Source organism: Rhinatrema bivittatum, chromosome 2, assembly GCF_901001135.1.
Source record: "Rhinatrema bivittatum chromosome 2, aRhiBiv1.1, whole genome shotgun sequence".
NCBI classification, from domain to species: domain Eukaryota; kingdom Metazoa; phylum Chordata; class Amphibia; order Gymnophiona; family Rhinatrematidae; genus Rhinatrema; species Rhinatrema bivittatum.
In genome coordinates this window covers 81,647,325-81,674,024 of record NC_042616.1, presented here as the reverse complement: position 1 = coordinate 81,674,024, position 26,700 = coordinate 81,647,325, and the positions used below count along the sequence as shown (strand labels likewise).

General features: G+C 45.4%; 1 protein-coding gene across 1 annotated transcript in view; it reads left to right on the top strand.

Annotated features, from left to right (window-relative positions):
* ACAA1 (acetyl-CoA acyltransferase 1) overlaps window positions 1–26,700 on the top strand; it is a 62,810-nt gene that overhangs the window by 17,927 nt on the left and 18,183 nt on the right. The window contains exons 3-6 of the mRNA XM_029588372.1: window positions 1,735–1,792; window positions 6,195–6,274; window positions 6,472–6,514; window positions 23,054–23,152. Coding sequence (XP_029444232.1) covers window positions 1,735–1,792; window positions 6,195–6,274; window positions 6,472–6,514; window positions 23,054–23,152 — 280 coding nt within the window. The remainder of the gene's footprint in view (window positions 1–1,734; window positions 1,793–6,194; window positions 6,275–6,471; window positions 6,515–23,053; window positions 23,153–26,700) is intronic.

Sequence of the window (26,700 nt, the reverse complement as noted above, 5' to 3'; positions counted from 1 at the left end):
AACAGGTTTTACATGAAAAAAAAGAACATTCAAAAGTACAGCCTTCTGAGGCAAAACATCACAACATGCATACTATATTTACATGCACTGCTGTGATGCCAACCAGAAAATCCTGCAAAAAACACTTGGAGCTCCTATGGAATTACATTTTTTTTGTAATGTGTGTTGGGTGTGGGCTTGGCTCTCAGAAAGCCATGAACAAACAGAATTACCAATACAATATAGTAATGGTAACCTCCCATACCAAAACAACCCTAACTGCCAGCACTCAAACAGTAACCACCTTATCTATGAAAATGTAACATTGCACATATTATATCAGGCCCTAGAATACCAATACACTTATTAGTAAAACAGAACAAATCAGACTGCTATAGATCACTACAGATAATTTACATGGTGACAGAATACCTCACCTCGGTCACATATGGAGAACTCATACCAGACCCTGACCAAATACAGAATAGAGAGACCAGAAAGTATAAATAGAAATATGCTAAGAAGAACTGCTCTGGAAGCCTCAACAAGCCAGCCTCTATAAACAGAGCAACAATGGAAAAACAGAAACATTACCATTCTTCATAAAACATTAAAAATAAAATCAAGAAATATAAAACATCAATCATAATAGTAAAATCATAGTCATAAAAAGAATATTTCAAACCAGTAAACAAATTAGAATGTATCCAAAATTTCCCAAACACCAACAGAATATTTCAAATTATCTGATGAATAAAAAATACAATAATTAAAATGTTCTAATTTCCCACAAACAATATTTTGAAACAGTAGCGACATCAAATTACACCCAATAATTAAAACTAATAAGGATTAAAAAGTCTCCTGCTCTCCACACCGGGGATCTTTTGATTTCCAGTCACCTTGAGATTGTTGTGGACTGGGGAGGTAGGAGGGATACATATACTCCTGTATTTTAATCATACTTCCTATCGTTTCTCCATACATGCAAACTGCGCCAATGCCAATTTCTGCTCTAGCTCAGCGGTGCCTTCAGTTTTTCTATTCAAAAACCATGCCCAAAAACGCAACTGGGTGTGCAAACTGTGCATTTGCACGGAGCGGCACACCCGGGGAGGCAGGATTTCTGTCCTGGTCGGCTCCTTATAGTGAGGCTTGCAGGCAGTGTACTGGTCATTTTAGTTAGTACATCGGGGAGAGTTAAATTCTTCCTTCTTTCCTTTGCTGCCTGGGCCTGAAGCCCCTCTTGTTCCTTTTGCAGGAGATTCCTGAGGACTGACCAAGTGGACACTGTGTTGAGCTTTAGGACTAAAGGGAAGTGTACCAGTGCCCCTTCTCCACACACCTCAGGAAAACTGTCTCAGAGGGCAGGGACTAACAGGAACGCTGCGGGCATGCGCACATGCATGCTCATACAGGCATGCATTGGCGCGCTTTCCTGCTGTCGCCGGCCCGCCGCCTCCCCGGGTGTGCCGCTCCGTGCAAATGCACGGTTTGCACACCCAGTTCCGCCGGGCATGGTTTTTGAATAGTAAAAACTGAAGGCACCGCTGAGCTAGAGCAGAAAAGAATAAATAGTCTTTCTGTAACCCTCCCCTACAAATCTCTTTAAAGTGGGAGCTTTGACCAGAGTTTCTTCTATTAACAAAAGGTGCAAAAATAATTTTCCCTGTGCTTGGGAGCCTCCAGAAGATAATGAATGTTTGAATATACTGTTTCAGAGCCAAGCCCAGCTGTTTTTTTCTTTCTGTGTAGGTAATGTTTTGCAGCCTGGGGCTGGGGCTGTAATTGCACGAATTGCTCAGTTTCTAAGGTAAGTTGCGTTGATCTTCTTTTTATGATCCTCCTGTTATCTTCTGTTTTATGCTTGAGATGAGTGGGCTGGATGCTAGAATGGCGTTTGGGTTGAGATGTTGCTTCCATGGCCAATTCTTTGATGCTGCGTATCAACCAGCCGGAGGATGCCCAATTCTGTGTGAGGTCAGGCATCTTCCCCCAACTGTAACCGTATCCTGATGTGATGCATTCTTTACTTTATTTCACTTCAGGAGAAGTTTGTCCTTAGCTCATATTTCAGCTGAAGCTGTTTCTGAGCAAGGAGTGACAGTACAATATGCCTTACAAACTAAAACTGTTAAACATTTATATTGTGCTTCATAAGGTGTACACAACACTGTCCAGGGTCACGCAAGAGTCTCTATTTTTGTGGCACTCGGTCTATTAAAAACAGACAAGACAAATGAATCTCAGGGTTAAAGGTTGGAAATCTCAACACATGGGTTAACTGGACAGGGACCAATTTAATCAGGAAAAGCTGCAGAGAATCAGCCACTCTGCCTCATGAACAAGTTATAAAAGACACAGTGGGATCAAATGTAAACTAAATGTTTCCTCTTTCAGTAAGCTGAAATCGTGTATAGTACACCCAGAAAACCAACTTTGAGCCTGTCGGAAGCCCAGAAATAAAAAAGGGTCTACTGCCTTTTGTCTGGTATCAAAGATGTGTGTCCTAAAGCTGATTCATTGGGTACACAACCCTGCGAGCAGTATAAACAGTGTTGCAGAGTATAATCATTTACCAAGGCACCCAGCTCAATAAACCTGTGATATATTTACATAGAGATATTTTGTTTTGTTGCAAATAAAATGTCTATCACATAACTGTCCAAAAACTACTCAAGGCTACCGCAAAATGCCCAAATTCTATTACTTGTGTACTTAGCTTGTAGAAATTAGAATAAAAAGCATCTGAAGATTTATGATGACAATTCCTCTGAATACAGAGCAGTAAATGCTGTATGTTCTGCAAATTGAAGCCTGGCCCCATGGCACTTCAGCACTATAAAGTGCCTGCTTCAGGGGCACAAATAAGTTACCTGCAAACATACATGAAAATGTATAGCAGCAGTAGCCACGCAGGTTAAGGAGCTCCACAGAGATTCTTGACGGGAATTTTCCTCATGGAATAACTAAAAACTTTCATACCCCACAGGGGTCCCTCCTTCGAAATTTTGACTCCGCGGTACTCCGGTAAGTTTTTACCTGTTTTCGGTCGATTCCCGTCGAGTTTGGCCCTCGCGGCCTACTGGCCGTCGACCGTACTGCGGCTAAATTTTTCAAAGGCCATGGCGTTGGGGTTTCGTTGGTGCCCGGACTGTACTCGTACCATGTCCATTACAGACCCGCATAAAGTCTGTGTAATGTGTCTCGGGTGCGAACATGATGTCCTGACTTGCACCAAATGTGCCTTAATGACACCAAAAGGTCGCAAGGCCAGAATGGAGAAAATCGAACTTCTCTTCCGTTCTCAAACTCCGACGCCGTCTATTGCATCGATGTTGTCTGAACCGGCACCGTCCACTTTGCACCAGTGTCGGCTACCGGCCGTCCGGCATCGACGACTTCTCGGCCTTCAACTACCTCTACCCCCCCTCAGGACCGAGGGGATCGTAGAGAGAAACATCAGCATCGACACCGCAAGTCTTGGACCATCAAGGAAGGAAAATCTTTGACCTTGCCATCGTCCAAGCCGCCATCGAAGAAACCCCGTCCAGAAAAGGTACCAACCCTTTCTGCGACCGGGTCACCGAAGCAACCCTCACCCAGATGGGTATCGGGAGCCGCAACTCCACCTTTAACGGTGGTCCCTCCGGCTATGCCTCTGCCTCCTTCTTTCCTTCTGGAGCCGGGACTGCTTGCTCCAGGTCTCCGTGAAGAACTGGACTGGATGGTTCAGGAGGCCATCGATAAGGCGATGCAAGACTTAAAATTCCTCCGCCGCTGAAACTTGTGCCGATTGTGGAACCGACCACCGATCCGATTCTGGCAGCACTGGCACCGCTGCTCTCGAAGATGGAAGCGCTTATAGCCGCTTTTCCAACGATGGATCCTGGGTCACCGATGGCTCCAGTGCCTTCTCCGCTTACTCTGTCATATGGGGGGGCGGGGGGACTTCAAAAAGGTCATATAATGCAAAAATTGTAAATAAGTCACAGCAAAGTAAACCAAATGACTAGAATGAGCATCTTTGAATCATTCTAGGCAGCTCTTTGGCCCATCAAACAGATTTTGACTCCTGGTAAACTCTTTTCAGCATCAGTACAGCTGATGGATTAGTTCAGTGGTTCTCAGCTTTTCTGTCAGGACACACCTGATAGATGGTTCTCACGTGTGTGGCCACTGAACACATGACCGTCACGGGGCTAAATGTAAATGTACAGTTTGCATTCACTAGAATGACTCTCAGCAATGGATATAAAGCAGAACTAGAACATTCCCTGTACAATTCTCCATACAAAAATGATATTCTGGTGTTATCTCGACAACAACACAAACTCCCTCTGCTACCAGGCATATAATAGCCCTGCTTATAAAATGGCAGCAGTTCACTACCGATGCATGTCCTGTTGAGAAAACAGAATAAATGAGGTGAGGTCTTTTAACTCGCCTCAGTTACACACTCACACTCTCACACACTCCCTCCCCCAGAGCATAAACCCCAGTGGCCCGAAAAGAAGAATCCCATTGACCGTGGAGGCTAACGCTGCTGTCTCGCTTGCCGACCGCCAGCTGCTTCTCATTTTGCTCCAGACCTGCGCTGCTGCTTGAGGCCGATACTGCCGCTGCTTTTCAGTGCAGCACGGCCTTTTCTTCCCACGCGTCCCGCTACACATGCACCCTCGCGCACACACACACAGACTTCCTCGTGCCAAGGCCTCTCTCCGGTTTTCCTTTCTCCGCCACCAGCAGCTCTACCGGGGCCTCTCTCTCACCTTTTTTTCTTCAGCTGCTGGCCCTTTCTCTCTCCTTCCTTTCTTTCTCGGGCTGCAGTGGCCCCCTCTGTGTCTCGCCCTTTCTACCACTGCTGCCTCCACCTGCAGGTGAACACCACCCCTTCCCTCTCGTGCACTCCTCCTTTCCCCTCCCCACTCCACACCCTTGCGTTTTCTCCATCCCTTTCCCTCCGTCTCACACCACCTTTCATTCACGCCTTTCCCTTCCCGCCCAGCTCACTCATCCCTTTCTTCCCCTCTACTCTCTCCTCCCTTCCCTTCCTGGCTTGCTTGGTCCAGCCGGGTCGTCTTTGCTATGACCTTGCCTCCCAGTCGCTGGCTGTGCTCCTGCAATGCCCCCATTCTTCTTTTTCTGCGGGTGAGGCTGGGCCTCCCCATTGCACTCACGGTAGTGGTTCACCTGCTCCCACTTTCCCTTCCCACTTGTTCACTCGCATCCTCTTCGCTTTTCTTTCCATCCCCTCTCACCTCATCCACAACCCCTTCCCGCTTGCCTCAGCCCTCCTCCACTTCCTTTTTTTCCTGGCAAGAGTTTGCTTAGCAGACAGAGGTGGAAAAACAGCCAGTGCGCCAATTTACTTTTTGCAGGAGGGGCCTGGAAACCCCCACCCCCCAACCTACGCAGAACTCTCTGCCTGCCGGGCAGTCGTCAAATCGCGCGGTCCTCGTCCTGCCGGTGGGAGTGGAAACCTCACTGGCCCCACCGTCGCCCTCTTGCCGGTGGGGGTGAGAGCCTCGCTGGCAAATCGATAAACCGCGCCATCCTTTTATTGCTGGTGGGGGTGGGAACCTCAACAGCACATCCATAAATCTAAGCTGCTCGCTTCCACAAACACTGCTGCCGACCCACTCCGGGCTTGAACGTGCCGATAGCCTGGGCAGGAACGGCGGCAGTGTACGTGGCAGAAATGTGTGCTGCTCGCGGGGGTGGAGGAGAGGGAGGGAAGAGCAGCGGGAGACCAGGAAGTGCGTCACTACGCACCGGTGGAGAACCGCTGGATTAGTTCATCAGATTGATGTCCTTTTTACTTTACATATTACATACCTGGGCAAAAAGCCATTGTTTTAACATCTTAAAAGGAGCCCTTCTTACATATTGTATCGTGGGGAATGCAATCTCCTGTTCCCACTGCCATGCTTTTGACACACTGAAATTAAATGCTGATCTGTTTCAACGCTTGTTCTCCATTGAAGCAGTCACCTTTCTCTGGCAGGAAATGGAAAGGGACCCTGGGAGTGCCATGATGAGCAGTGGAGTTGATGGGAGAAGGCTGTTGGGGTCTTGAGATGGAGCAGAAGTGGTGGTGGGGGAATTCTGTTGGGTTTTGGAAGTGATGGGGAAAGAGTGGGTTTTGGGGCTGATGGGGGAAAGGCTGGTTGTGTTATTGATTAACTTCTGTCTGATCAATCCTTGTTTTGTAGTGGAATCCCCGAGTCTGTACCCATATATGCTGTTAACAGGCAGTGTTCCTCGGGCTTGCAAGCAGTCATCAATATAGCTGGTAAGCAAGTGCTCTCTCTCTCTTTCGCTTTACTTGTGATAGCTCTGCTGTTTGCAGGAATCTAATCTTCAAATACTACTGATTGCCCTGAGGCACTAAATACCGGTTCAGCTTTCATTGTAGCAGAATTGCTAAAAAAAATAAAAAATAAAAAGTGTTACCTTGAGTATTAGATTTATTCAGTACTTTTGTTTCAGGTGGCATCAGAAATGGGTCTTATGACATTGGCATGGCTTGTGGGTAAGAATATTTCTATGCAGAATCTTGCTGATTTGATCCCTTTCAAGATTTGCTTTTTTCTGCTTTGGTGGACAGTGGCGAGAATCCTAATTTTTTGCTGCGGGGTGCTTGGGCAGCATGATGGCCATAATGAGAAAAAGCAGTCATGCTGCAGCAAATATGGCCCTGGCTCCAGTGAAGGTCATCACTTTGATGGTCTCAGCACAGAATCTTTTTTTTAAAGAAAATAAATTCTATTGGTAAAAAGTAAGTTTTACAGAGCGATCGTTATAGATACAAGCAGCACATTGCAGTCATTTAAAGTAACATTAGATACTTAGTACAATATGGTTCAAATCATTGCAAGCATTAAAGTTATATCAGATACATAATAAGTTCAGCAAGGTCAATACGTACACTGTCAACATCTGATACATGGCAATTAAAAAGGAATTAATGATTGGTTTTTGTAGACGGATGGTGCTAGGTTGCCACCGACCTCCCATACAGACTTGAATGGTTTCTGGGGTGTTGTAGTATTCTGGCTCGCCCCAGGGTCTGCAGTGTCTCTAAGCTGGAAACAGTCACCTTCCTCCTTTTGCCCATCGATGCTGGTGAAGTCCCAGAGCAAGCTCTGGATCGATTTGCGGCAGGCCTGAATGGACGCTGCTGCCTCTCTGGAGCCCAGAACGGTGTCCTGCCCAGTTCTTCTTCATTATAGTTAGTCATCTTGTAAAGCTGTATGCTGAAACTTCTCTCAGCACTTTATACCACTTTGTTCTTGGCTATTATTTTTTGTTGTTGTAATTATCTGCTTCAGAATTGATCGGCATGTGCACATTTGTGTAACATGGTTTTATGACTTAGTGTTTTTCGTTTGTATGAACACCAGTGCATTATACTGAAATAAAAAAGCTAAATTTTGTAAATTAAAAGAAAATTGACAGTTTGCTTTGTACACATTATATGGCACAGGTTTATGCATGAGGATTGACATAATTTGCAAAGGCACCTTGTATGCTCTGTTGGCGATGTGGCTTCCTTTGATTCTTTCTTTTTTTTTTTTTTTGTGGGAGACTGAGACCTAAGGACAAAGTTATCAATGCATTAAAGAAAGAGGGTCCATGAGATGGAGTGAAACTTTTTTTGTCCATTACATTTGCTGTCCCTCACAGTGGAAGTATAGGTAAAGGTCAACATTCATTTGTGTTGTATAGCAGGGGCAAATATTGAAGTAAGCCTGTAGTAAGAACTGAGGCTTGCATTGAAGACCATGCAATATATTTGTAAGTTCCTTAAGGCAGTGTCAAATTGGTAAAGATTTGAGACAGAAAACAGTTATAAAGAGTCCATGGAATTCGCATTGAACAGCTGTAACAGAAAGCAGATACCCAGAATCCTGGGTGCATCCACACCACCTCTGAGAGATGGAAAGCAGCCACACAGAATCCAGGGAGAGCCTCTTGCACTACCACGAGGCAGAAAACAGCTGTGGAGAAGCCCAGGTGTGCCCACGGTCCTGCTGTGAGCGAGGTCAGGCCATGCAGATTCTCTGAAGACCTTGCAGCTGTGAGAGAGGGAGCAGCCACACAGAATCCTATTAGTAGCCACGAGGCAGCTGTGTAGAGAGTCATGAGTGCTCCTACAGAACTGGCATGAGGGAGAAGGCAGCCATGCAGAATCCCTGGAGCTTCCACAACACGGCCTATGAGAGGAAACGGCTAGATAGAGTCCCTGGCGTGCCCATGGCATAGCCAGGCAGAATCCTGGGGAAGGGGGGGGGGAGTGCAGATCACACCTCAAACCAGAGGCATTTGGATACCAGCCCATATGCTAGAAAAACCTACCCAAAGAATCTTAGTCTTGATACTGTTTGGTATAAGCCTGCTATTAAGTAACCACTTTGAAATTGACTCCGGTCAAAAATTCAACAAAGTGAAGCCAGCTTGTAACATCCTTTCCCTATGAAGTTTTTACCTGTAAATCCCATCTTAAATGGCTTAATTACATTTCCCAAGGGGAAACCATAGGAAGACAGTGGAAAACCCTGAGGGGTATGCCTTGTTTAATACACTGATAGCCCTCTAATCTCCAGCTCATGATGACATGAAACCAAATCCAGAGTGTGCCTGTCTTTATGGGTCAGATCTTCCATAATTTGGAAGAGGCTTCCCACTGAGGAGGATGAAATCAAGCTCAAATTATAGACACGAAGATAGAAATCTTCTACAGCCAATAACCTCAAGACAGTTGGATGTACCTCTAATATTGGCTGAGTCACCCTATCAGAAGTATTAACTGTACTTCCAGCAGGGCAATAACAAATTAAAATACCTAATTGATTCTCTCACCCCAACTTCACGAGCAAGCATTCATATTTTTCAACTGGGGCAAACCTGATCCTAACAATTCATGGGGAAAGGCAATAGATAAGGCGTGACGAAATAATATTTTGACAAAGCAGGTGTTGAATGCATTGATGGTGGGGACAGAATTGTTGCTGGAATTCAGGAAGGCCTGGGACAAGCACAGAAGATCCTTAGCAGTGGGGGAAGGAAGAGTAAAGTTAAAGATGCAACAGGGTTTGCTTATTTGTTTAGGATGATTTCTTTGCCTTTGGTGTCAAGGCTCAGGTTTCAAAGAAACAGAGGATAAAGTGATATTGCGGCAGGGTGGTAGAAGACTAAATGGGCCTTGTGATTATTTGCTCTGTTTGTATCTGTCTTTGAATTTTGTTGTAGTTCTGCTGGAGACTCAGACATCCTATCTGTCAGACTTCTCAGCTGTTGAATTTGCAGAAGATTGCAACTTAATGCAGATCACATGGGACAAAATTGTCAGTTTGGAATTGTGCTTATGCCCTGTTTGATTTCCTTCTCCTGTGAGTTTGAGATTTGCAAGCTAACATGAGATTAATTCAGGGAGTCAAGATCTGTGCTTGGCTCCTCTCCCTCACCACCAACAAAGACAACAACTTTTGGCGTTATAAAAGGCCGCAGTTTATTAACTAACCCAAGCCCGTACAATACATTATCCATTTAACATTTATAACATACCCCCCCCCTTTGATCCATATCTTCCTCCTTATCCGCCTAAACCACCACATCCCAGCAGTAAAGCATAAGGAATAATTTCCCCCCACCCTTGTTTACCCCGCCTCGTCCCAGCGAGAGTAAGCTCTGGCCTTGAGCTTAGCCCCTTGCTCTTTGGCCGCCCCATGTAGCAGCCCACCAGCTACACGGGACTTCCCCCCCCCCCCCCCCCCCCCCAAATGTCCTTTTAACAATGCATTATCATAGTTTGGGCTCGGGTTTTCCGCCACAAACCCTTGTTCCCCCACTGCGGCCCTTCACACTCCAGCAATTGCTTTTTCTAGTCCCTCCTGCAAGTTGTTATTAAAGAGGTCTATCCCTACATCTGACAGATGCACCCCATCCCCTCTGAATAGTCCCTTGTTCTCCTCCCAAGACGACTCATGTCTAACACAGAAGCCCCCTTGTCTCTCTACCCACCGTCCCATCTGCCTGTTCAGTTTAACCCCCGCTTCCAGATCAGTTCCTCCCTGTGATTCCACCGAACTATTATATCGGACCATCCCACTTTAATGCTAGTCCACAGTACCGCAATGCGCTATAAATCCTTTCGCATGTTAGGGATACGTTCCCTACATGTGCCTTTCCCTATGTCATTCCCTCCCAAATGTACCAATATTATTCCCAGCACCCCTAAGACCTCTACCCTTCTTGCAGAATAGACAAGACCTCAGACCATCACATTCCCCATTTACCCAACCATTGACTCCTCCAACACAACCTATCCAAGTACAAATGCTCCCCGTAAGGTCTGTGAATCGCTCTCCTTTGAGCCCAGTGTACGAAAGAATGGCCCACGACCCAAGCATATTCCTGCATACGATTCACCCCTTTGCGCTATGTAAAAGAAGAAAACAAAATCAACTCCACCGCTCTTCCCTGCTTTCCTACTTGCGGACATAATATTGATAGGCTTTTGACTTCCACCTGCCAATAGCCTTTATTGCTCCCTCCGACCATACGCATTCTGATGCCGTCGTGGCCGCACCGATGCGGAATGAATGCGAACTGTACTCTTCAGTATCCCATTCCAACCTGTCAACCACTAACTTGAGAACCTTCGTGAACTGAAAACTTGTTAAAGGAACTCCGTCCTCATGTAGTAAAAAGGACCCCCCCCCCCCCCCCCCCCCCCCCCCGCATCCTGGGATGCACATGCAGAAACGCTCATACCGTTCTTACCGGGCAAACTATTGCGTGCCCGACTGGATCTAGCCTGAGGAACTGCTCTCTGCCTTTCTGGTCCGTTTTTGACCGCTGTATGCAAACCGAGACAATCTCCTCTCTGAACTTGGCTTACCATCAATCCCGCCCCCTTTTGTTGCTTTTGAACTTGCCACCAGTTCACTTATTCGCAAGGCGCCAAAAAACGCCAGCGAGAAGGCTGTCCTAAAAAATAATACTTCATACCCTGACCAACACACCTTCACTAACTCAAGTCATCATACCTGATAGGGCGACTTTTACCCCCCATAACACGCTTTACCACGAAGCTCACTGCTGGATTTCCCCATCCCTTTACTTTCTGAAAGAGAGAAAATCCAGCTAGCTGCGACCTAACCAATGACCTAGAATATCCCTGCTTCTTTGCCCAAGATAAGAAGTTGACCACCTCTCGCTCATGCACCGGTCCTCCTCGCCAACCCTTCTCACTCAGAAAATGAGACACCACACCGCACCCTGCCACATAAGCTCTCCACATAGCTGGAGCTACCGAATTCCTGATCATTTGCCATTCTTCATCAGACCAAGCCTTCATAGTTGCTCTGGAAAATGCTCTGCCATCGGACTTGGTGCCAGTTCTCGAAATACGGTCCATTTGAAACAAGATAAAGCATCCGCGATTGCATTCTGTACACATGCCTTGCCATAATAGTAACATTCCATTTTAGACAAGACGGCCACCTTTAAGCACTTCGCCGCCAACCGGTTGATCACCTATACTACCCCCAGGTTATCACACTCTATCACCACCCGCCTATTGCTTAACTGCCTCCCCTAAATTTCCAAAGCCACTACTGTAAGGAATAATTCCAAGAAAGTAATATTCCTTGTTATACCCTCCGCTAACGACACCTCGGGCCATGGCTCCGCACACCATTGTCCTTTAAAATAAACACCATATCCCGACGCACCTGCCGCGTCCGAAAAGAGTTCCGACTCAACATTTGACACTTCCCCCTCAGGGATAATTCGCACTCCATTAAAAGTTGCGAGAAATCCCTTCTAGACTCCCAATTCCTCCTTTATCATCCTTGTCACCCTGATGAAGTGATGTCCAGCTCAAATCCCCCTTTGTGGATGCCAACAACCATCTAATAAACGCTCTCCCACCTGGAATAACCCTGCACGCAAAGTTCAAAGACCCTATTAGCGATTGCATCTGTCGCAACGTTACTTTAGTCGCTTGCCTTACCCTCACCACCAATTCATGCAGCTTTTGAATTTTGTCCCCTGGCAGGCGCAACACCATCTCTTCTGAATCAATTTCAGTACCCAAAAAGGTCAACCACGCAGACGGCCCTTCCATCTTGTCCTGAGCAATTGGAACTCCCAATCTCTTTGTCACCTCCAAAAAACCATGTAACTGCCCCTGACAGCACTGCAACTGTCTCGGCCCTACAAACAGAAAATCATCCAAGTAATGGATCATATTTGTAGAGACCGTATGTCGCTCAGTCACCCATTGAATAAATGAACTAAATGCCTTGAAGTACGCACAGGATATGGAGCAACCCATGGGTAAACACCTATCCACGTAATATTTCACCTAAAAGTAAAACCCAACAGTGGTACGCTTTCAGGGTGTATTGGCAACAGCCTAAAAGCGGATTCTATATCCGCTTTGGCAAGTAAAGCTCCCTTACCTGCCCTTGGCACTAGCTCTAATGCCGCATCGAAAGAGGCATATCGAATGGAACATATACTCCTGGGGATAAAGTTGTTAACTGACGATCCCCTCTGATACGAAAGATTCAGGATCAATCTATACTTACCTGGAGCCGCCTTTGGTATAACTGCTAATGGAGAAAGGTGCATTTGATTGAAAGGAGGAACATCAAACGGCCCTGCAATTCTTCCCAACTGAATTTCCGCCCCCAGTTTACTCCTAGCGACCTCCCTCAATTTGCTCACCGACCTAGTGTTCCTTACCCTTCCCCCTGCCCCCAGACCACAATAAGGGATCCTAAAACCTTCACGAAAACCTCCCCATAATAATGCCGCTGTCCCCTTATCTGGATACCCTGCCAATTCCTTACATAACTCCCCCATGTTATTTGGAAAAAAAAGTTTTTTCCTTCCATGCCTCCCAACTAGCCCCTCCCTGCCCATGTGAACACTTACTAGCTGGGTGCGGGGCTCCGCACACATGTCTGAACTTTCAGCTCGGGAACAAGCTTGTGGTCTTATTAAAACGCCAGCAGACATCAGATCCTCCTCCCACACCTTTGCTACCCGCTCCAGTTTTGCTATTGTTCCTGGATCCTCGAAAGGACCCCAACGCTCCCCCCCCTGCATTCACCTACCCAGATTGACCCGTGCCAGTCCCTAACCCCTCTTTCATGTTTCCTGCGCTCTTATTTGTCATTTGAGTGAGCCATAAATTGATATCCTGAGTTCCCCAAGTCATGAACCTATTCCCTGCCATTTTGCCCTGGAACTTCTCATCATAGTTGAGCCATGCCCAACCTTCGTAGTTCTTAAATATGGCTTAGAAGAGAAATACAGTAAAATAAAATTAATAAAAATAGAAATTAGAACAGGCAGTGCAAATATTAAATGTAGTGCATAAATAATAAATAAATATGCAAATAAAATAGTGGAAATAATATCACATAAAAATTCCATTAAAATTTACAATAAATAGGAGCAATAAAAAAAATGAATTGCTGGATCTTATATTATTCATGGTATTGATAAGCTTTGCCAAATAACCAGGTCTTTACATCTTTTTTTTTTTTTTTTTTTTTTTTTTTTAATGTTTTTAAATTTGGTTGTAGCCTTAATCATGATGCTTATCCCAGGGATAAGCAGTGAATTTCTCTAAGTCCACTGCTTATCCCAAGGATCCTGGCAGATACTTGTGACCTGGATTGGCCACTGTTGGAAACAGGATACTAGGCTTGACGGGACCCTAGGTTTGACCCAGTATGGCATGTTCTTATGTTCTAATGAGAGGTTCTTTTGAACTGTATTGAAATGAGTCTAGCTTGCCAGGAGCCTTTCTAAGTTCTTTCTTTCAGGTGAGCACTGATTTCAGACTTGATTTTATCACTGAATAGCAGAGCATTGGTCATTTTAAAGGGAAGATAGCCTACCTCCGAGGGCCCCCCGCCGGCCACGAGGCCTAGCCATACCCACCACCGCCACCTCTCCTTACCGGCTGCCTCCTCGCAAGATGCCCTCCAATCAGCAGCTAGACACGTGCTGCTGACATCAATCTGACCGCGACCACAGGGTTTTAAATTCCAGCCCTCGCTCCGGGTGCCGCGCGCCGAAGGAGCGCAACAAAGGAGCCTGCCCCTTTGTGCGCCCCTTTGTGCAGCCCCTTGGTGCATCTCTCTAACTCTATTCTTCAATCAGAGGCTGATCAATCAGCGAAGTCTGGCTAGACCCCGGCCAGCCTTGACCCTCGCCGACGCCATCCCTCCTCCTCATCAGCCACTCCTGTCCTTGCCAATTCAATCAACAAATCTCTCCTTCTCCAAGATGTGCTCCATTGCGATCCCCATAATCTACAATTACGTGGCCAATCGGCCTAAATCCCGTGCTCTCCCTTCCACCAGACAACAGAGACTCATTCCCATCATGATTTCACCAGTCACACAAATACTCTGCCTATCCCTATTCTCATTAACCCTTTTCAATGCCCAATTTATCTCCAAGAACACTCACATACTCAACGACTACCTATTAGATTCCAAACCAGACATCTGTGCAATCACAGAAACCTGGTTGAAATCCTCGGACACAGTGCTATTAAATCAGCTCCCCATCCAAACATACGACCTCCTTTCTATTCCGACTCAAAAAAAGAGGAGGAGGTCTGCTTTTAGCTGCAAAAAAAGGGCTAGGCCTTAGCTTGCATCACGCAAATGCCACTTCCAATCTGGAATTAGCCTTCTTCAAATCGCCTTCCCTTCAACTAGAATCCGACCCTTCTCAGGTTATCAAATTCATAGTGAAACACTTCAATGCGGACAAACCAGCAATCCTCCTGGGAGACTTTAACCTGCACTTGGATGCCCTGCCATATTCCTCGAACTGCGAAACGCTACTGGCTGCTCTTAGGCACTTGGGATTCCGACAAATTGTTAACAATCCGACCCATAAAGCGGGCCACACCCTAGACCTCATTTTTATAAATGAGGGCATCTCATATTCTGCCAACCCAATATGTTCTCCGGTCCCCTGGTCGGACCACCAGATCATCTCCACGGTCCTAGAGATTAAGGATCACCCCCCCCCCCCATATGCCTTCCCCAAAACTACCGTCTCTTTCAGGAAACCCGGTTCCATAGAAACACGCAGCTCGCCAATGATCTAGTTCACCTCAACCTCTCTGACGCCAACACAGCAACCTCATCCTGGATCGACATCACCAGCAAAATTGCCGAACAAACCTGCCCAACGATCTCTAAAACATTACATCCCGCTCAGGACAACAGGAAACCATGGTTCATGCCTGAATTAAAATCCCTCAAGCAAGACCTAAGAAATAAAGAACACAGATGGCGTAAAAACCCTTTCACCACAACCCTACCTGCCTACAAATCCCTTCTAAATGCCTACAGGAACACCATCCACAGAACTAAGAAGGACTTCTTTTCAAAAAAGATCCATCACTTCATTTTCGACTCCAAAGCACTATTCTCCTATATCTCAGCCCTCACCAAACCGTCCACACCTCTCATTCCAGATGGCCAAGCCACCAGTAAAGCCAAGGAATTGGCCGACTACTTCGAGAATAAAATCGCCATCCTCATAGCGCCCCTCAAGGCGCCCAACCCTCAAAACCCCCCCCCCCCCCCCACTCTCACCATCGGTCCCCACCAAAACGCTTCACTAGAATTTTTTGAGTCTACATCATCACTAGAAATAGAAAATATCCTCAAGAAACTTAAACCCTCTTGACACCCGTCAGACCACATACAGTCCAACCTGCTCTTCACCATTCCGAATATCATAGCCAAGCCTATCGCAGACATTATAAATTGCTCCCTGGCTCAAGGGCTTGTGCCAGACCAATTAAAGCTCGCAATCCTCAAACCTCTGCTGAAAAAACCCAAACTTTCACCATCGGACCTAGCCAACTTCCGCCCCATAGCGAATCTACTGATGATCGCCAAACTCATGGAAAAAAATGTTGTTAAACAACTTTCTGAATACCTGGAAGAAAATGATATTCTCGCCCCATCACAATTCGGCTTCCGCAAAGCGCTAAACACGGAATCACTACTTTATTTATTTATAAATTTTTATATACCGCTGCTCATCAAAGATATCACGTCGGTGTACAGTAAACAGGAACTTACACCAAAGCGTTATACATTTAACAGAGTTATATAGGCGTTATACAATTAACAAAGGTAAGTATATAAATATTTAAAAATCAAACAATTAGAATCCTTTTTTTTTTTTTTTTTTTTTTTTAAACAGAACTATCATATAGTTGTAACTTAACTGAACTGAATTAAACAGTACTAGAGAGTAAATGGTTCAAGGGGAATAAGTAAAAGCTAAGGGAAAGGGTTAAGAGGGGATGGAGTTCTAAATTAGAGGTGGTAAGAAGGGAGAGATAGCGCTTCGAATGCGATTAAGAGCAATTATATGGTAGGATATTTATAGTAATAGCAGAAATAGGGAAGTTAGAGTTGGTATATAGACAGTGGGTGTCGGGTAGATAAGGCAGGACATATATATTTCAAGTATAGGCATGTGTAAATAACCATGTCTTGAGTTTTTGCTTGAATGTTTTGGGAGATGGCTCAAGGTGCAGTTCGGTGGGCATGGTATTCCATAAAAAAGGGCCAGCAAAAGAAAGCGCTCGCGCTTTGGTGGAGGCATAGTTATATAGTTTAGGCGAGGGGGTCTGTAATGTGGCAAGGTATTGATTTCTGGTAGGTTTGATAGAATTTTGAAATTGTAGTGTATTATTAAACCATTTCATTTCGGGATTGTGGAGGGCTTTATGGATAAGTGTTAGTGTCTTATAGTGTATGCGAGATTGAATGGGGAGCCAGTGTAAATCCTTCAAAACTGGTGTAATATGTTCCTTTGAGTTTGTATTAGAAAGGATGCGGGCTGCAGTATTTTGCAGGATTTGTAAGGGGCGGATGGCATTTTTATGTAGGCCTAGGAGGAGTGAATTGCAATAATCTGTTTTGGAAAACAACATGGCTTGTAAAACTGTCCGGAAATCAGATGCGTGAAGCAAGGGTTTCAATTTTTTGAGTGTATGTAATTTGAAAAAACACTCTTTAAGGATAGCGCTGATAAATTTTTTGAGGGTCATTTGGTCGTCAATAATGACTCCTAGGTCTCGGACTTGGTGGGAGAATTGTATGTGCATCTGGGTTATTGGTGAGGTAGGCGAAGCATGTAGTGGTGTGGGAGGAGATATGATCATGAGTTCTGTTTTTGTGGAGTTGAGGGCAAGTTGTAAGGAAGTTAGTAGATTATTGATAGAAGCGAGGGTAGTGTCCCAGATTTCAAGGGCTTTGGGTATGGATTCCGTAATTGGAATAAGAATTTGTACATCATCAGCGTACAAAAAGTGTGGAAGCTTAAGATTGGCGAGGAGATGGCAGAGTGGTAGGAGATAGATGTTAAAAAGGGTAGATGAAAGTGAAGAGCCTTGCGGGACTCCTTGCTTCAGGGGGATTTCTTTTGATAGGTGGTTGCCAATTTTGACTTTATAGTTACGGTTGGACAGGTAGGAGGTAAACCAGTTATGAGCAGTACCAGTTATTCCAATCTCGTGAAGGCGTTGGAGGAGAATTTGGTGGTTAACGGTATCAAAAGCCGCTGAGATATCCAGGATTACTAGAAGATGAGGTTGATTTTTATCTAGGCTTTTGAGAAGGTAATCAGACAGAGATAAGAGCAAGGTTTCAGTACTATGTAATTTGCGAAATCCGTATTGTGAGGGAGAGAGGATTTGGTGTTCTTCTAAATAGTCACTAAGTTGACGGTTGATGGTTTTTTCTAGGATTTTAGCAATAAATGGGAGATTAGAAATTGGGCGGTAATTGGCAAGGTCTAATGCAGGGGTCGGGAACCCATGGCTCGCGAGCCAGATATGGCTCTTTTGAGGGCTGCATCTGGCTCGCAGACAGTCGCCACACTTTCCCGCTGACCCAGCTGCTCCCCGGTCCTCCTCCGCCCGGGCTTAAAATGCTGTCAGCCCGGGCGGAACGCGGCAGGACAGCTGGAGTCAGCGGCACCGGCGTGCTCTCTTCGCCCCCCCCCCCCCCCCCTCGCGGCCCGGAAGAGGAAGTGAAGAGTATCGGGTGCCTGCGCGGCAAGAAGAGGCCACGCTAGTGCGCTCGGCATCGGCCCGAAGAAAAGAAGACTGCAGCGCGGCTCGGAGGAAAACGAAGAGGTTCAGCCGCGGCCGATGGGACTTCCGCCTCCGCGAGGGCTGAAAATGAAGAGGTTAGCGTTGGGAGGAGGCTGCTGCTGCCGCGAGTTCCCGGGGTGAGGGAGAGAGAGAGTGAATGAGCGAGCAAGCTGTTTGCTCGCTCATTCACTCTCTCTCTCCCCCACCCCGGGAATTTGCGGCAGCAGCAGCCTCCTCCCAACGCTAACCTCTTCATTTTCAGCCCTCGCGGAGGCGGAGTCCCATCGGCCGCGGCTGAACCTCTTCGTTTTCCTCCGAGCCGCGCTGCAGTCTTCTTTTCTTCGGGCCGATGCCGAGCGCACTAGCGTGGCCTCTTCTTGCCGCGCAGGCACCCGATACTCTTCACTTCCTCTTCCGGGCGCAAGGGGCCTGTGTGTGTGTGTGTGTGAGCCTGTACATGTGAAAGAGAGTATGTCTGTGATTGAGAGCCTGCCTGTGAGAGAGAGAGAGCATGAATGTAAGTTTACCATTGGGAACCTGTATGTGTAAGTTTGTGATTGAAAACCTGTTTGTGTGAAAGAGTATGTGTGTATGATTGAGATCCTTTGTGTGTGAGAGAAATCATGTGTATGTATGATTAAGAGCCTGTGTGTATAAGTAAGAGAGAGATCATGTGTGTCTGTGTGTGATTGAGAGCTGGTTTAGGTGAGGAAGCATGTGAGTATGTGATTGAGAGCCTGTGTGTAAATGAGAGAAAGAGAGGACATGTTTGTAAGCATGTGAATGAGTCTGTGTGTGAGAGAAAAAGACAGCATGTATTTATGTGATTGAAAGCCTGTGTGTGTGTAAGCGTGAAAAGATAGACAGCATGTGTGTAAATGTGTAATTAAGAGCCTATATAAGTGAGTGAGAAAAAACGTGTATATGTGAGTACTGAGAGCATGTGTGTATAGGTGTGTCATTGAGAGCCAGTGTGAGAGAGAGCGCTGGTATGTGACTGAGAGAGGAGAAAGTTCCAAGCAAACCACCCCACCTCCTGCTAATTCAGAACAATCTCAGGACACCTGGATATCAAACGTTCCCAGGTATGCAGAGCAAAAAAATGTTTGTATCATTATTTTTCATTACAGGGTCTTTGTGTCTGCTATTTTGAAATATTTTGTTGGTATCTGGAAATGTTTTATATGTGTTTTTAATTATTGGATATTCCACTCATTAGCTGTTTCGAAATATGTTCTTTTTGTTAGTACAGTTTTACTGCTGATGATTTTATATTTCTTGATTTGTTTTATAAGGATGGGTGATGTTTCTTTTTTCCTTTGTTACACTGCATACAGAGACTCTGGCTTGTTGCAGTTTCCAATTCATTTTTTTCTGTATGCTTCTTGTTATGCGTTTTGGTCTTTTTATTCTATGTTAGGTGAGGGACAGCACGTGATTCAGGTGAGGGTTTCTGTGTAGGACTCTATAGCAGCCTGACTTGGTCCATTTTCCTAATAGGAGATGTATTGGTGTCTTAAGGCCTGGTGTAATATTTTCAGAGACTTATTGTACTTTAAAAGTGTGATCTTACATAAAATGCACACATTTACTTATATTTAGTTTTAAACATATTGTATGGCTCTCATGGAATTACATTTTAAAATATGTGGCGTTTATGGCTCTCTCAGCCAAAAAGGTTCCTGACCCCTGGTCTAATGGGTCGAGTTTTGGTTTTTTTAAAGTGGGTTTAAGGATAGCAAATTTGAGAGAGTTGGGCACTTGCCCAAATTCAATGGATGCATTGATAATGTTAGAGATAGGGCTGGCTATTAGATCAGGGACGGTGAGGAGGAGTTTTGTGGGGATGGTATCAGAGGGGTGAGAGGAGGGTCTAGCTTTTTTGAGTAGGGATTCAATTTCAGTTGTTGCTGTGTTTTCAAAAATTGTTAGCTGAGGTGCAGAGTCTTTTATGTAACAGCAGTTATTGACTTGGGGCATGTAGGAATTGTGGGAGAAGCGTGTCATAATTTTGTTAATTTTGTCCTGAAAGAAAGAAGCCAGTTGTTCGCATTTGATTTTGGCTGCTTCTTCTGGGATGATATTTGGAGTGAGGTTGGTAAGTGAAGTGACATATTCAAACAGCACTTTTGGATTGAATTGAAATTGGTGTATTTTACCAGCGTAGTAATTTTTTTTAGCATTGTTGATCATCTCACTATAATTTTGCAGCAAAGTTTTGTATCGTGCAAGTAGAGTGGGTGTGGGTTCTTACCTCTCTCTCGGATACCATCTCGGATACTTACCTCTCTCTCAGATACCATCCTCCTAAATTTGGAAAAAGGACAATCCTACTTACTCGCTCTTCTGGACCTCTCCGTGGCGTTTGACACCATAAACCACTCTATCTTACTACAGCGGCTTGTAGACATTGGCATTAAGGGAACAGCTCTCAAGTGGTTCCAATCCTTCCTAGAAAACAGGTTTTTCAAGGTGAGGATCAACAATAAAGAATCGCACCCAGTCAGATCCAACCTGGGAGTCCCACAGGGATCATCCCTCTCAACTACGTTATTCAACATCTATCTTCTCCCGCTCTGCCAGTTACTTTCTAACCTAAAGTTAACACACTACCTCTATGCGGATGATATCCAGATCCTCATCTTGATCACAGAGTCTCTTCAAAAAACTTGGTCACACTGGAACAGCTGCCTCCAATCCATCAACATACTTCTTTCAAGCCTCAACCTCGTCCTCAACACCAACAAGACGGAGATTCTGCTCTTAGCTCATGACAATAACAAAGTCCTTCTCAACTCCCCAAGTTCTTCCCAACTAGCCAAAACATCTGTTAATCACTCACCACATGTGAGAGACCTAGGCGTTCTTCTGGACAACCAGCTTAACTTAAAAAGATTCGTAAATAACACCACCAAAGAATGCTTTTTTAAACTGCAGGTTCTAAGAAAACTTAAACCACTCCTACACCTCCGAGACTTCCGCTTGGTGCTCCAATCTATCATCCTGTCCAAAATTGATTACTGCATCTCCCTCCTACTGGGCATCCCTGCGAACACCATCAAGCCTCTTCAGATGGTCCAGAACGCAGTGGCCAGGATCCTTACCAACGCCAACAAAAGAGAACACATCACCCCTATCCTTCAGTACCTCCACTGGTTACCAATCAAATACAGAATTCTCTTCAAAGTTCTCATGTTGATACACAAGGCCTTGCATAATATCTTCCCCCTCAAGCTAAGCTACCAACTACGGCCACACATCTCCGACAGACCTATCAGAAATGCATAGAAAGACACTTTGTACACCCCACCTGCTAAAACCTCACTAAGGAAGCGTGCCATGTCCACAGCTGGTCCCCCTCTTTGGAACTTGCTCCCTCCGGACCTACGACATGAACCCTGCCCTCTGGTCTTCAAAAAGAAACTCAAAACATGGCTCTTCAGTCAAGCCTTTTCAGAGAGATAATAGATCACAGAGGTCCCCCTGGTCCCTCCAAAGGACCACTCTTATTCTTTGTTCACATCCCTCTAGTCCTATCACATCACGTCCAACCATAATTTAGCTGACTGACTCAGAGCCCTCTCGACCTTATTGATCAAACCCCGCAACCTATACATCCTATAGCTCCTTTTCGACCCGTGAGCCAGAGTCTTAATCTATTCGTTCTTAGATGCATTATTCTCTTTCCTCTGTTGTAACCTCTTGCCTTGATGTATACGTTATGTATACAGATCCGTAAGCTTTTTGTATACATAAGCTATTAAATACACTTTTTGTATATGAACCTGATAGCTATTCGTTCTTAAATGTTTTATTCTCTTTACCCCTTTGTAACTTTCTTGCCTTTTTGTATCAGTCCCACTCATTATCCCTCAGCATACACCATTATCCCTCAGCATTATCCCTCAGCATACACCATACATTTCACCATATATGTATTTAAAGTTTTAAAATATTGAAAGTTTTAAAGTATTTAAAGTGATTTCAGGTATAGCTCTAGGTTCTTGATCATACTATGCTATAATTTATCTGTATCTCATGTTCTTTGTACTCGCCCCAAGGCGACAGTTCAGTTCTTATGTAAACCGGTGCGATATGTGCAGGAACATCGGTATATAAAAGTCAAAAATAAATAAATAAGAATGGAATGCTGCTGGTAGGATATGAAGCAGTGGATCACTGCCACACATCCTGCTAAATGTTTTTCTTAGATTTTGTTTTTCAGCAGTTCAGAATGACTAGGCCTGCATATTTTAGGAAATTGATTTTTATTTATATTGGCGAGCAGTCCTCTCCAGGCAGCTCGAGGGTCGTCATCCTCTTCATATCTTTAGGGTGTGATCCTCCTGGTTACAGGAAGCCTGTCCTCAGCTCAGACTACTCCTTTGTTATGGAAGGTAATAACATGACTTTGCGATTACATTAAGAGATTTCATGTGACCTTGCAGTACAATGCAGATAAACTGATGCTCCCTTTGTTATCAGTGATGCCATCGATGACTTACCGTATATTATCTCAGTTTAGTGTGAGCCCGGTGGCAGGATTACAGTTGAAGGAAGTAATGTGAGCAAACTGAAAATGCAGCTGTTAGTGGGCTTGTGCTGAAGTGAATGTTAACGTGTGTCTTTAGGGACTTCACTAGGAAGCAAAATAACTCTTGTCCTTGGCTGAGTTGTCTAGAATCTTTTACATTTGATTGCATAGTGAGATTGCTGCAATCTTCTGCCATGCATGTGATTACGGTCTCTGTCTGAGGCAATCCTCCTTGTATGGCCCGTCTTCAGTTGTGTATTTGGCACTTTTCTTGGGCTCTGGAATCTGTTTGGTAGGAATGGCATTAAATGTGTGGGAGCTGTAACTGCATCAAGGCAGACTGCAAATATAATGTCAGTTTCCTTCTCCAGGGTGGAATCCATGTCCCTGAAACCTACAGGAAATCCGGGCGATATTGGTTCTCGTGCAGCGGATAACAGCAAAGCCAAGGATTGTTTCATTCCTATGGGGTAAGCAATGTCTCGGTACATTTAAAGGTTGTGTTTTGCAGTACTCACATCACTGGGTTTTTCATTTCAAGCCACCACAAACTTGATCTCTGGTCCAAGGCAAAGTAATGTTTTGGGATTTTGATAGTTCCAGTGTTCTTTAAGGTAGCAGTACAGACTGTGCAGCTACGGGGGGGGAGTGTTAGGTCTGAAAATCGGACACCTGTTTCTCCAAGGTAATGTGGGGCTGGCAAGCTAGCAGTGAATCAGCACCAGGAATTGGAGGTAACTGCGAGTGCTCTGCCTCCCCATGCCATTGTGGCGTGTGTGTACAGAGATGCCAGGCGAAAGGCCAAATTAATTCAGGAACTCGTGAAGTGTTGTGATATCCAGGAAAGGTATTGCCTGGAATGACTCAAAAGCACAGGTCTTTTAATGGGAAGGCTCCCTTTGAAAGGCAGGGAAGAGAGGGGCTCAGGAGTACATTGAGTCTCCAAATGTGAAGGGATTTTTACATTTCTGTTTGGATTTCTGTCATTGGAAAGACAAGTAGTGAATCCAGTAAGAGTAAAAAGTAAACATAGTTCCCTGTACGTACCTGGATCAGTCCAGACCCTGGGTTATGTCACCAATCCAGCAGAGGAAGGCAGAGAAACGTTCTACTGACTGACGCATACCCTGGAGCACCACCTGCAGTCCATCAGTATTTCTCTGTCTCCCAGCAGAGGTGGACGTCCCTAACCCCTGCAGTCTGTGGTAGTTTATTATTTTTTAGTCAGGTAGTTGGGAGTTAATTCCTTGCAGTCTTTCTTTTTTTTTCTCTATTGTAGAGAGGCCGTTCTTTTGAATTAAGTTAATTAAAAAAAAAAAAAAGTTTCTTTTTCTTCACAGCCGTTTCCTCTGCCTCCCGGGAGGTTGTCAAGTCCTGGGAGGACTATCCCTCCTGGTTGAGACTGCCGGAGTTGGGGAGGTTTGGGCCCAGCAACCACTCCTGGCAGGGGTGATACCGGGGAGCCCAGCTCACTCACCCTACTTGGAGCAGGGCCGAGGGTCCGGTTGGTCAGGTAAAAAAAAAAAAGTAAATTATTTTTGGACAGCTGAATCGTGGGTTATTTACCTTTGGTGTTGGGTTGGTCTGCGCTTTTATTCTTTTTAGCAGAGTTTCTATTTATTTCTTTTAATTTTCAGTTTTTCTTTCCTTTCGCGTCGTTTTTTTCTTTGCAATGCCGCGAGGCGTGGCCTGCCGCGCTTGTGGGGACGCGCGCGCGTCTTTCAAGAGAGAGTCTCTGCACTTACTGTCTCCCCGGGGGGGAAGGTTTGTCAAATTTGCCGGTTAAAAAAAGAACCAGGCTACCTCGCAAGACTCCAAATCCTCGGACCAGCTGCTCTCCTGCCCCGGGCTCATTTCCCTGCAGTGCTGGGACTGAAGCGCTCTTGTCTACTCTGAGGACAGCAACACAGCAAGCTATTCAGAGTGCTGCAGACCCACCTTCGTTGTCGCCGCATCCGGCTGTCCCTGGGGGGGATAAGCCGCGTGAAACAGGCCCATATTTATCTGCTGATTGCCTGGAGGAGATTTCATCTGGTCAGAATTTAAAACCACATTCCTCTAAAAGGACTAGATCTAAGCATTTGGGACTGGGGTCAGCTCCTAAGCGCCCCCTTCGTTTGGGTCTGGACCAGTCAATGTTTTCTTCCACAGATGATTCTGAGCATCACTCTTTGCCTATCCCGGACAAGTCCCTACCAGAGGGGGATATAATTGAAGATCCCGCTTTGGGTACTACTTCAGACCCTCAAGTTGCGGATGGGGATGATCCCAAAGTGGTCCGACTGTTTAGAAGAGAGGAACTTGGTCCTTTAATCCCAGCAATTTTACTGGAGTTGGGTCTAGAGGCCCCAGTAAAGGATTCTCGGATGGGTGACGTTGATCCGGTATTGCTTGGCCTTAGGGGTCCCACAACTTCTTTTCCCTTTCATCTTTCTTTCACTGATCTTCTGTACCGGGAGTGGGATACTCCTGAGTTGGGACTTAAGGTAGCTCGAGCTATGGATAAATTGTATCCTTTACCTGAGGAAGCTTTGGAAATTTTAAAATTTCCTAAGGTAGATGCTGCTGTATCAGCGGTCACTAAGAAGACAACTATTCCAGTAACCGGAGCAACAGCTCTTAAGGATCTCCAAGATTGTAAGCTGGAGGTTCAGCTTAAGAGAATTTTTGAAGTTTCTGCTCTTGGTGTGCGGGCGGCTATGTGTAGTAGCTTAGCCTTGCGAGCTGGGCTAAGATGGGTACAGGCTTTACAAAATAATTCTTCCCTCTCTGAAGAGGAAGCTGCGCAAGCTGGTAGACTGGAAGCTACTGTTGCTTACAGTGCAGATGCTTTATATGATCTCCTTAGGACCTCGACTCGCTCTATAGTTGCTTCAGTGTCGGCTCGCAGACTTCTTTGGTTGAGAAATTGGTCTGCAGACGCATCCTCCAAAGCTCAATTAGGGGCTTTACGCTTTAAGGGAAAATTGTTATTTGGTAAGGAATTGGAAGATTTAATTTTGTCCCTAGGAGAAAATAATATTCACAAATTACCAGAGGACCGTCCTAGACCTAGATGCTCTTTCTCATCTCGCTCTCGTTTTAGGTCTAACAGAAGATTTTGTTCTTCTCGTCCGTCGGCTCCTCCAGCTAAACAGTCCTCAGGTAGACAACAGAATTGGTCTCAGTCCTTTCGTGGCCGTTGATTTGGCAGACCAGGAACTTCCCAAGTCTCAGGAGGTGCAAAGTCTGTCCAATGAGATGAGGCCTGTCCTTTCTCCGGTTCCCGTCATCGGGGGCAGGCCGTCTCTGTTTTACGGAGAATGGGCCAGATGTATGTCAGATCAATGGGTTCTATCAGTGATAAGTCAAGGTTGCGCTTTAGATTTTGTTCGGAGGCTTCATCACCTGTTTCTAATTTCCCCATGTTCTTCCCTACAAAAGCGTCTCATAATCCAAGACTCGCTACAGCATTTAAGCGACCTAGGAGCCATTGTTCCAGTTCCAATATCAGAGCGTCGGAGAGGTCGTTATTCAATTTTCTTCGTTGTTCCCAAAAAAGAAGGAACCTTTCGTCCCATTCTCAATCTCAAAAGAGTCAACCGTTGTCTAAGGATTCCAAAGTTTCGGATGGAAACTCTCAGGTCTGACACAGCTTCGGTACACAGAGGAGAATTTCTAGCATCTCTCAACCTCACTGAAGCTTATCTTCATATCGGCATTCGATCCGATCATCAGCAGTTTCTCAGATTTTGCATTTAGGGCAACATTACCAATTCCGGGCTCTCGCATTCGGTTTAGCCACAGCTCCCAGGACATTTACCAAGATAATGGTTGTGGTGGCTGCACAACTCAGGAAGGAGGGCCTGTTGGTACATCCGTACCTGGACGACTGGTTAATTCAAGCAAAGTCGGAATCTCTTTGCCATTATACAATCTACAGAGTAATCACCCTCTTGCAGTCTCTAGGTTAGGTGATCAATGAAGACAAGAGTCACCTGTTGCCTTCCCAATCTCTGGAGTTTTTGGGGGCACGGTT